Below are 12,275 nucleotides of genomic sequence, written 5' to 3' on the forward strand. Positions count from 1 at the left end.
ACGGAACAGGTTCAATTATAACCTCTGTTTAGCGCTGGTATCCATCAACCAATAATATAACCTATATATACTACACATGGCCATAACACACTTCATCGCTGTACATTAAACTACTGCATTTGCTCAGCTTTTACTCTGAAGTGTAGACATGTTGCATTAGTGCATGACAGTAGTGGCTGTTGGTGTGAGGGTTGAACCTCCTCACTAGCATTTTGTTGTGATTTATTTTTTTGCTTGCAAACAAAGAGCACTAGGCTTTACTATTGATGGTCAGTAGACCAGACATGACCCTGCATTATGTCTTATAGGTCCCCTCTCAGAATGTACCTGTATTTTTTAATTACTTTAACAGGAACCGTCCCATCAGCATAAGTAGAATATGAGAAAATGATGTTGCAAAATAAGTAATCATTACCTGCTCATTCATTCAATATATCTATATATCTTTTTCTGTCTCTTCACATAAGCGCCAGAATGTAAGAAGATTGTGCTGAAGTCGAATAATACTACTACTTTGCCGTGCAACCTATTATCCAACTTAGCGTCTCGTCAGTGGCTCCACAATGGGAGAGAGATTGACTCTTCTTATTATGTTTTGGAAATGGGAAACCTGATCCTTGTAAGTGTCCCAGAAAGGCTAGGAACGTATGAATGCTGGTCAGAAGAGGACGGCTTCAAGAAATTGATGGTCAAGTATTGTGTGGAGACAGATGGCATCATAAAAGCAACAACTCAGAGGACTCAGACGGTCTTTCACCCTGTTGGTGCCATTGACAATCCTTTCAACTCCTCAAATTCGGTTTTAACTTCTCAGAGTCACTATGAAAAGCAATTAGGAAAATCCTACTGGATTGAATTTATAATAATGTCTGGTCTTTTTGGGGTGGTACTGGTCATTCTAGTATCGTTCCTCTTGTATAGACATCGGAAAGGAATGAAGTCTATTTTGAAGCCAGTAGAACATTCCGACAAGCAAACCAAGCCACGTAAAAATGGCAAACCAGCAGAAAGTTTGCCTTTAAATGGGACGAGTGCTCCTGTCTCACAAGCTGATCATAAAGGTTATCAGACTCTAAATGACAACTATATAATCAGCACTCCTGTTCATGATCCTTTGCTTGCTAGTAAAATTGTTTCAGAGTCTGAGAAAAGGCCTCTAAACGTAAAGGACACTTTCGTAGAGGTTTGTCAAGCATGCCCAAGACCCAGAGTACGACTGGGGTCAGAAATAAGAGATTCTGTGGTATGAGAAACTGGTAAATAAGATAAGCATTCCTGTGCTTACAAACCACTAAGGGGACCACAAGAAACTACTCAACATGCCTTTCTGTTCCTTAAATATTTTGTGTGTGCATGCAACTTGGATTATGAAGATGGTCAACATTTGATTGTCAACCCGGGCTACCTATATCCATGGATAGCTTCTATGTGCAGACAGTGTAAAAGTGTACATTGTGGAAATGATAATATATCATCTTCTGTTACAATCATCGTCATGGCGTCCAGAAGAACAATTGTGTTTGGAAACACATGCACACTTGTGCTACACATTTCCATTTCACCTGTCATCTGGTAAACTGTAAGGACAATCTCTTAGGTAATTTGCACACAGTGGGTAGATACTGATGGCGTTCCTGCACAAATGGTGGTCTTCAGTATCGGATATGGAACAGAAGAGAAAACTGAGCACAAAACGAGTTCCTAAAGTTCTTGTCGATGTTGGGTAGAATATTGTGATACCAGTGCAGATGTTGCAGGTCACTGAGAAGACTTATACATGCCCTTTCTGGTCAAAGATTTATAAACGTGGTGTGTCGGCTAAACATTTTTCTACAAAAACAAGCACAATCACAATGTGGCATGATACTGAAGCCACAAATAAGGGTGTTTGGAGTTTAATTAGTTCACTTACTTGCAGGTGGTAATAATCTACATGACAACACTTCACCAAACAGGAGTATAACAAACTTTAATGTTCATACAGAGGATTTATCACAAACTACCATCTCATGGACACTTGTGTTGCATATACTGCTGATGATCATTTATGTTCAGAAACATTTTTCTTAAACCATATTCATTTGTATTTTTTTACCTTTTTTTTTTGCTTCTTTAAAATGTGAAACCAGGAATTGGTGTTAATGATGCCTACAACCAGCTATAATCTGCCTAAAGTGTAAACGGTACACAAGTGTATTCTTTAATTTATAAGTCAGCTGATAAATTACAGTACATAGCTTTGGTTTTTGGAGCTGTAAATACTGTACATGGACTGTTTTCAGTTTGTAATGGGATTTTTATTTTCATTTGTTCAAGAATGTGTATATAGGCTGTGTTCTGTTAATAGGAATTGATTTCCCCAATATGTTTTCTAAAAACATCGTATATCATTTCTACAAACGGTTAGTGCGGAAAAAGCATTGTTCTATGTAAGTCAAATGCTACGGTCACCACTTGCCTGTCACGCCTTAGAGTTTTCCTAGTGCCTTCATTTTCTGAACCTCTGTTAACACATATAAAGATGGAATACATCCTACGCTCATTGCTAGCATAAGATTAGCATCATGTTATATCCAATAATAAGGATGTTATGGAAGATGAGCATTACCTCTCTGCTAAGAAGAGATACTGATTGTCTATAAGAAGAATTTATCTACTACAAGCACACGCACTACAATGTTAGAGTGCCATGAATTAAGCCTTTGTTTTACAGAAACACTGCTCAGCCTAATCTCAGTACACCAAAAGTAGTTCTCAGACTACTGTATGTAGCATAAAAATGTGTATTTGTTGAAGAGTTCTCAGAAGGATATCTGTGTGCAGACTATCCACACTACTGTCATTTAAATATACAACCAGCTGTGAAACTGGTATCCTTGATGAGGTATACATTCTCAGTGGGCCATTTATTTGGAATTAAGCAAAAGGCAACACTACCCTAGGTCTTTATTATAAAGCACCACTGTACCCCAGCCGTGTAATAGGGCTACAACTCTCCTAATCATGCCAGAGAACAAACGCTTATAGACCTCAGTGCAGGACATCCCCTAATGGTGCAAGTTTCCGGTCTCTACGTTGGAGAACATGCACATTAAGTACAGCCAGACTTTGTACACAGCAACAGAGCATTGCTCAATGTTGGGGTGTCTTTGAATGAATGTACAGTATTATATCAGTAACTTCTGATGTAAGGCACAAAAGTGAACTCCTGTAGCTAAAACTAAAGGTACTCTGTGTCTCAGACACAAATGTTCAAATACTACCTGTTGTGTAAATGTTAATTACCAGTTCTACAATGCTGTGAACCAGACAGAAGGGTTTGGTGTGTACAATAAGGTGGCACCACTTGACAGGGATTTACCGGTACTACAAGGAGTAAAGAGGACCACTAGGAACTCGGACGTAATCTTACCTGTGGTAGCAGAAATAATAAACTGTGCACCTTATCACAATGCATGCATCTGTTGTAAATATTAATGTTCAGCTTTTCTGTGCCAAACCCTTTGTCAGTCTGTGGAGTAGCTGTGTCCTTTAGTACAAAGTCTGCTGCCCCGTTTTGACTTACCTATATGTACATTTGTTTTTTATTACAGCACTTTATTTTTAATAAAATGTGGAAAATTAGTATTTCTATTTCTTACTGTATTTATGTGTTTATAATATAGTATTATACATATAGAGCCTGTGTGTCTTAACTGCTTAATCCTGATGTCAATGACATGAGTTGGGTCTGACTGATGGTGAGCTTCAAATAATCAGCAGATAGAGCTTCATCACAAAACTGAGAGTAAATGTAAAACTTCAATACTTGTGTTATATTTTAGAGATAATGACTGGATAATATATGATGTAGACTTGATATTATAATAGATTCACATCAAATAAAATACCTGCATACATTGACAGGGTGATTTTCAGGAAACTGAAGATGGAGAAGTTGTAGTTTTGAGATTCAGTGGTATATTTACTAAATTGCAGGTTTGAAAAAGTGGAGCTGTTGCCTATAGCAACCAATCAGATTCTAGCTGTCATTTTGTAGAATGTACTAAATAAATGAAAACTAGAATCTGATTGGTTGCTATAGGCAACATCTCCGCTTTCTCAAACCCGCAGTTTAGTAAATATACCCCTCAGAGTATTGAGGTTTTTTTTCTTTACAGTCCTTTTATAAAGCCCCACCTTTACTTCCCTTCTCTTGTTTTAAATGCCAGTCATAGCTTTTCACAGTAATTATCTAGGTGAAGTTTGAAAGACAGGGAATATTAAGTGGCAGAGAAGTCAGTGTCTGATTGAATATGATTTGCAGCCACAAATTAATCATGTGCTGCCTTCTGTAGCATTTAGCACTTCATCTTTATCATTTCACATGCTGTCAAAAGCAGGCATTGGTGTTTAAAGTCGCATTCAGAGGAAGGTCGATATAAATCACCCTATCCAAGTGTAATGCAATGGTTACATAGTGTTTAATAGTGAAAAATACATCAAATAATATACATATGCATGTACTATATATACATTTATACATATGTAATCATACACATTTTATTACATATGTTGAAGACATATTGTATTTTTGTGTAATGTGACATGAGGTTAGTATCTCTATGTCAGGACTAGCTACACAGTTTGTAAAACTGAGGAGAAGAAGGGGAGGCTTACACACACTGACCAGATCTACCTGTCATAGCTTTGTACATCTACCCATCCACAGAGAGATGGACAGCTCACATCTTGATAACAGACCACAAGGCAAGAGCAGGTCAAACAGGACCTTAGATAAAGAAACAGGAAAGCTTATCCAGTAATGCTACATACATACACTCCTTGACCATGAAGAAGAGGTTGTAGAAGAAGGGCAAAGCATTCAGACTCTAAAGAAATTCTTAACAAATCAAGATAGCCTTCAGGTGTGAGCCAAGGTTTGAGTAAAGCACCATTTATCTTGTAAGGGCTACTCTACGCAATTCTTCTGATACAAGGAGGATATGAAGTCTCATGTAATATTGTTACTAGAATTTTGAACATTTTTCATGGAAGACCAAGCTAAGGAAACCTATTTTATTACATGTTTAAGATTCTCTTTATTTTCTTGTTGGTACTAGAAGAAACAGTAAAACAATGCTTTTGTTGAAGTGTAGAGTGTTACACCAGGGCTGCTCCATGCTTCCTTTTTTGGGGTCTCCATGGTTCCTATCATAGCCCCAGCCTGGGTTCTATGAAGTAGGCAGAGGACAATGTGACAACGTAGACCAATAGCAAGCTGCAATCACAAAGATTTCAGCTTCTTATTGGTCCCTCTGCAACCATTTTAAAGTGGAGATCAAAAATATGTCTGGGTGCTATAGAACAGAAGAAACTGTAACATGAACTTCCTGGAGCTGCACTAAGTGGAAGCTCTCAGTCAGTAAAAGCTGGGAAGGCTCATTTAACAGAAGAGGATCCAATTGAACCAACTTTTGTATTTATTTTAAAGGGTATCTCCACATTTTCAGAAATTTGTATTGTAACATGTCCCCCAAATAACATTCTGAGAATGGAAACCCCCTTTTAACTGCTATACTTTCAACAGGTACCAAAAGGTAGGTAATTATAAGATAAATGTGGTGAGGAGAGAGGCGCTCTTATACCTCTACAATATACTAGCTGAGCATTATCTGTATCATGCTGTTTGGGAAGCCCATCGCTCTAAGGTTCAAAGCTTCAACAGCCACGCCATGAAAGTCAGCTGAGCTAACCTTTAATGATGCAAAGGTCCCTGACTTGTAGTCCAACTCTTAGAGGCAGCCGCCACGATGGGCCCAACGGCATGCTGAGACTGTCAGTGTACCATGCAATTCTCAACAGTCTGGTGCTATCAGAATCACCCGAATGCCCTTTCTTTTTAACCTCTTTTGCACTTGTGGAAGCATAGCTACAGGGGGAACAGGTAAATCACATGGAAGTACCAAGATACAGACATGGATTTACCAATAACACCTTAGGAGCCCTTGAACTGGAGCAGAAGTGCTTCACATTGTAGTTCAGTTGAGATGCCATTATGTCAACATTTGGCTGACCCACCTGTCCAATATCTGCATAAGTCTTTTGGGTGAAGGAACCATTTACTGGGAGAAGAACGTGTCTGCTGAGAATATTTGCTTCCCAGTTCTCCATCCCTGGAATGAACTCCACATGATAGCTGGGACATTTTTGTCTGTCCATCACATGATCTTGCTGGTTTCTGTCTTTGCCAGGGCACACTAATGATTGAGGTATGCCACCTCTGTGACCTCAGACTGGGTCTTTATGGCCTTTCCTCACAAGAATGGGTGTTCTCCAACTAGAGTGTTGAAAGTTTTAGCACATTTATCAGGAGTTAAAATTCCTCTCGAGTCCAAAGACCCTGAAAGCATTGATGAGTGAAAACTCTGAAGGCTGGCATCCTAAACAACAGTGTCCATTCTTAGATGGGAAAGGGGCCCCTCTTGTGGCGTTTGTTACCTCTCATCCACCAGAGAAGTGACTGGTACAGCCTTGGAGACAGTTTAATGACATGTCTGGTAAGTTGATGGTATGATTTGATCCATTTCTAAATAAATTCAAACTGGAATTCCCTCGAAATCATGCAAATTACACTGTCTCAAAAGGTGGAGATCATCTTACCTAGGACTTTCATGCAAACGTGAACAGACATCAGTCTATAAACTAACAGGGAATTCATGAACACCCTAAGCTGGTCGGTATTAAACAGCAATGCCAGGAAGACCATTTGCTTAGGAGTCGTCGGATTGGCTTTCTTGAAGTTGATGATCCAGCCGTGAGATTCTAAGGCAGGACTTGGCAACCTTTTTCTATCAGTGTGCCAGAAAAAATATTGTCAAGCCCAGGAGTGGTGTGTGGTGTGTGGTGTGTGTGTGTGTGTTTCTTATTTTATCATGCTTATATCATGGTAATGCTAATAGTAAAGAGACCAACAAATAAACATTCATGTTATGCAGCATAGATGTGCCCCCAGTTTATATTGTGCCACAAAGTTGTGCCTCAAGTTATATTATGCCTCTTACTTACTCTCTGGAGACTTCGCACGCACATCCACATCTCATTCGTTCCACAAGGGAACCATGGAGCTGCTTCATTAAAACAGCTGAGGATCAAAATGGAACTGTTACATTTCGGCTATCTTTGGATGCTTTAGTAAGGCAGCTGCAGAGTGCCAGAATGAAGTGGTCCAAGTGCCGCACCTGGCACGCGTGCCGGGGGTTGCCTACACCTGTTCTAAGGCATGGGCCATCTGTCTAACGTGCTTGCAGCAAAGTCGGGGAGACTGCCTTTTCGATATATCATCCAGGTTGTGAATGACAGTCATCTCCCTGGATCTTAGTAGGGCAGTCATCACTGCTATGATCTTGGTGAACACCCTCAGCTCTGTAAATGATTGAACTGTACACTAAATCTGAGGAGGCACTGGTGTCTCTCCCAGACTGGAACATAAATGTACGTGTCCTTGATGTCATGAACACCATAATCTCGCCCTTCTCCATGCTGCTGACGACAGACCTCAAGGACACCATATTGACCTTCGTCACCCGTAGCTGGATGTTCAGGGATTCCAGGATTAGAATGAATTGAAAGGACCTATCTGGTTTCTGATCCAAGAAGAGATTTGAGTACAACCTCAAATCACTTTTGCTTTTCAAGAACTGGAACAACTATTCCTCTCTGGATCAAAGACTGAATGGCTTCCCATAGAGCAAACTACTTTTTTTTTTTTTTTGTCTTCAGGAAGGCTGGTGGTGAAAACCAGTCTGTGTGGGGTCTTGGGATCTAGGATGCATCCCCAGGAAACAATTTCTCACCCCCAGGTTTTTCCCACCACAGGAGATCCCAAGTGGGCAACCTGTCCATCACGCTATTTGTCTGAAGGTTTGGGAGCTGGAGGTCAAACCCCTTGTCTTGACTGAACTAAACCAAGGGCCCTTTGGCCTGGGGCATTAACAAGGAGAATAGAGCTTTCTCCCTGTGACCATGGAATAATCTAATCCAGTTCTGGATAAAACAAGACCTCTCCAGAGCAGGGCAGGGACTCCATAGTAATTTGAACTCCACTTCTATCTCCAAGCCCTAATCCAGAGGGCATGCAGAGGCTGAAATCCTAGCCCCAATGAGCTCCATATTGGTGGTGGAGTCCCCAGATATATGAACACTTCACAGATGAGAATTCTGATCAGGGTCTACCAGACAGCAAACCCTATGCCAACTGCTCAGACCACCTCTCGACTGCCTTATTGACCCAAGCCAAAGCCAAGTTGGAAGAGGGGCCTCTGCCACTTTGTAAATAGACTGTAAACTGAATTGAGTATGACCTCAATTTTCCTATCCATGCTATTAAGAGATCAGCATTCAGAATCAGAGTGGTGGTTGTCTTAGATTGGCGTGAGCGATAGGATCAATAGGCAGAGTCTCACATTTCATTGTATTATCACTAGAAAGAAGATAGAGACTCCAACCTGCAGGAGACCTGAAACCTACAATCAGGATTGGTCCACACTTCATATAACAGGTTTGCAACCGAGGGGAAGTAAACAATAATAAAACTTAGCGTCAGAGTCCCAAGCCACTAAACCTTCCTCCAGGGAGGGAAGTTCAGATTCTGACCCCCACCAAGACAGAAGAACTGCTGGAATCCGGAGGCTTACGATTGCCAACACTTTGGACGTTTCCATGATCCTTTCCTAGGAAGATAAAACCTTGACCAGACCCTGGACCAACTTTAATAGGCATTGAGCCCAAAGCCAGCTCATCAGTTGCTGCAAAGAAAGGGCCTGAACGCCCCTGGTAGAGATCCCCAGGGGAGGAAGTGTCACCCCCAAATGCTCCCATGGGAGGAGTGGAGGAGGAGGAATCCCTGCTGTGCTCCCTGGGATGTGTGATGAGCTGCATAAGCTCTGTAATAGACTGGGAAAAGGAACTAGCTCTACCATCTCAGTGGGAGCCCCTATGTGTTGGCACTGCCGCTAGTCATGCATATGGGCATTCACTCCAGACTGTGCACAAGTTCATATGGCACCCTCCTCCAAGCCAAGCCATGGGAGAGAGGGGGAAGCTACGGTACCCAAACCAATGTGGATGTGTATCTGCAAAACAGGGAAGAAGGAGCTGCTGCAGTCTCTTTGATTGTGGGCTTTGCTTCAATGAGTGAAGCCTGACAAGGAGGAGGTGATGAATAGATAAAGCACCTCCACTCAGAGCCCAGCACCAAAGGTATGGCTGCATAAGGATGGCCCATCTGACTCCCTGTACATAGGACAGAGCTGCCACAAGAGGCAGTCCCCACATGAAACTCCCCCTAGCACCAGGGACTTCACAGCCTCTCCACCTATGCAGGCCACAGCAGCTTAAGGCCAGCTCCAGGAGAGTGGAGCCACTCGCGTGTAAGCTGCGCCTCCGGTGTGCGGTCTGGTGCCAGTCGCCAATGACACTGGAGGCACAGGGATCCCCACAGGCATCATACAGTTATTGCAACTGGGGTGGTGTCAGCATGGCGGCCATTAAAAAAGTCCCAGCTCAAGCGAGCAGTTTAAAAATACTGAAGTCCCGAATGCTTATGGAGAGGGAGGAGCTTGAACTTTTGAAGGGAGATATAATGTGCCCAAGCTCCTGTACTGTTGTTCTATACCTCTATATTTCCAGTGTTCCCAATAGATGATTAACTGTACTTCAATTACAGTGCAGGACTTTTTGGCTTCATTTAACCTATATCACTGATGCTTGAGGATATCTGTAGGAAAAGAGGACTATAAAAAGAAAAAGTTATGGCACTACCAGGATATCTGCTTCTGAAGACTTTATTCACCCAATAGCACAGAGAATGTTTGTCTTTGATTGAAGCTTGATAAATGTCCAAATAGCACTAAAACATTGTCCAAACTATTGAGTAAATAAACTCTTCATTAACAGAAATCCTGGTGGTGCTGCCACTTTTAATTTTTTAAGTTAGCCATAATAATGCAAAATCTATGTTTTACTTTTGTGCAACAATATACAGTCAGGTCCATAAATATTGGGACATCGACACAATTCTCATTCTTTGGGCTCTATACACCACCACAATGGATTGAAATGAAACTAACAAGATGTGCTTTAACTGCAGACTTTGATCTTTAATTTGAGGGTATTTATATCTAAACCAGGTAAACAGTGTAGGAATTACAACGGTTTCTATATGTGCCTCCCACTTTTTAAAGGGACCAAAAGTAATGGGACAATCAACTCCAAAGCTATTTCATAGACATGTGTGGGCTATTCCCTCGTTATTTCATCATCAATTAAGCAGGTAAAAGGTCTGGAGTTGATTCTAGGTGTGACTTTTGCATTTGGAATCTGTTGCTGTCGACTCTCAATATGAGATCCAAAGAGCTGTTACTATCAGTGAAGCAAGCCATAATTAGGCTGAAAAATCAAAACAAACCCATCAGAGAGATAGCAAAAACATTAGGTGTGGCCAAATCAACTGTTAGGAACATTCTTAAAAAGAAAGAACGCACCAGAGAGCTCAGCAACACCAAAAGACCCGGAAGACCACGGAAAACAACTGTGGTGGATGACAGAAGAATTTTTTCCCTGGTCAAGAAAAACCCATTCACAACAGTTGGCCAAATCAAGAACACTCTCCAGGAGGTAAGTGTATATGTATCAAAGTCAAAAATCAAGAGAACACTTCACAAGAGTGAATATAGAGGGTTCACCACAAGATGTAAACCATTTGTGAGCCACAAAAACAGGAAGTCCAGATTAGAGTTTGCCAAACAACATCTAAAAAAGCCATTACAGTTCTGGAACAACATCCTATGAACAGATGAGACAAAGATCAACTTGTACCAGAGTGATGGGAAGAAAAAGGTATGGAGAAGGAAAGGGACTGCTCATGATCCAAAACAACACCTCATCAGTGAAACATGGTGGTGGCAGTGTCATGGCGTGGGCATGTATAACTGCCAATGGAACTGGTTCCCTTGTATTTATTGATGATGTGACTGCTGACAAAAGCAGCAGGATGAATTCTGAAGTGTTTCGGGCAATATTATCTGCATAAATTCAGTCAAATGCTTCAGATCTCATTAGGTGGTACTTCACAGTGCAGATGGACAATGACCCGAAGCATACTGCAAAAGCAACCAAAGAGTTTTTTAAGGCTAACAAGTGGAATGTTATGCAATGGCCAAGTCAATCACCTGACCTGAATCCGATTGAGCTGCATTTCACTTGATGAAGACAAAACTGAAGGGAAAATGCCCCAAGAACAAGCAGGAACTGAAGACATTTGCAGTAGAGGCCTGGCAGAGCATCACCAGGGATGAAACCCAGCATCTGGTGATGTCTATGCGTTCCAGACTTCAGGCTGTAATTGACTGCAAAGGATTTGCAACAAAGTATTAAAAAGTGAAAGTTTGATGTAGGATTGTTTAGTTTGTCCCATTACTTTTGGTCCTTTAAAAAGTGGGAGGCACATATAGAAACCGTTGCAATTCCTACACCGTTCACCTGATTTTGAAGTAAAGTTCCTCAAATTAAAGCTGAAAATTTGCAGTTAAAGCACATCTTGTTTGTTTCATTTCAAATCAATTGTGGTAGTGTATAGAACCCAAAATATGAAAATTGTGTTGATGTCCCAATATTTATGGACCTGACTGTACTTATATGAGCCTTTAGGGGTAAAGAATAGACATCTATGGAAGTGTTCCTGATTTTACATGGAGCTGCAGGGCTCTTCAGATGCGGTGGCCAGAAACTTACACTACCTCCAAAAGTAGAGGAAAGCAGTTCTTTTAATGAAGTTTTAAAGGCCACTTGTTTGATGGAATTCCAGTTATCTCACAATGCACAATGTGTGGATATCCACCACTTAATTTAACAAAATATTTGAAATAATGACAAGAGTCTTAAACATTGCTTAGTCAGCAAACACAGTCATTATAATGTTCCTTTAAAACACACTTCACTTTAAATGTAAGCTCCACGCTATAATGACTACCACTACCACTGAAGCTGCTCTTGTATTGAATGGACATTAAACTAGGTGTAAATGTGTCAATAGTCTGATAGATATAAAAGGACAGAGGTCTTCCTTTGTGCTCTTAATTTTTATGGTTTATTAAAAGCTTATGATAAAGGAAGCAAGAAGTGCAGATACAACATAATGTTTTTTTAAATATACAATAGAAGTCAGTTTTTTCTATTTTGTTTTTTTTATTAAAAAAAAACAAAACAAGTATTTTGTAGTCTGTTATACCCACTTA

General features: G+C 40.7%; 1 protein-coding gene across 1 annotated transcript in view; it reads left to right on the forward strand.

The window, feature by feature from the left end:
* Positions 1-3,624, forward strand: part of SEMA4B (semaphorin 4B) — a 161,068-nt gene extending 157,444 nt beyond the window's left edge. Inside the window, exon 16 of the mRNA XM_075207806.1 lies at positions 468-3,624. Within this exon, the coding sequence (XP_075063907.1) occupies positions 468-1,249 (782 nt within the window). The 3' untranslated portion in view covers positions 1,250-3,624. The remainder of the gene's footprint in view (positions 1-467) is intronic.
* The last annotated feature ends 8,651 nt before the right edge of the window (positions 3,625-12,275 follow it).

The sequence above is a fragment of the Mixophyes fleayi genome, chromosome 4 (genome assembly GCF_038048845.1).
Source record: "Mixophyes fleayi isolate aMixFle1 chromosome 4, aMixFle1.hap1, whole genome shotgun sequence".
NCBI classification, from domain to species: domain Eukaryota; kingdom Metazoa; phylum Chordata; class Amphibia; order Anura; family Limnodynastidae; genus Mixophyes; species Mixophyes fleayi.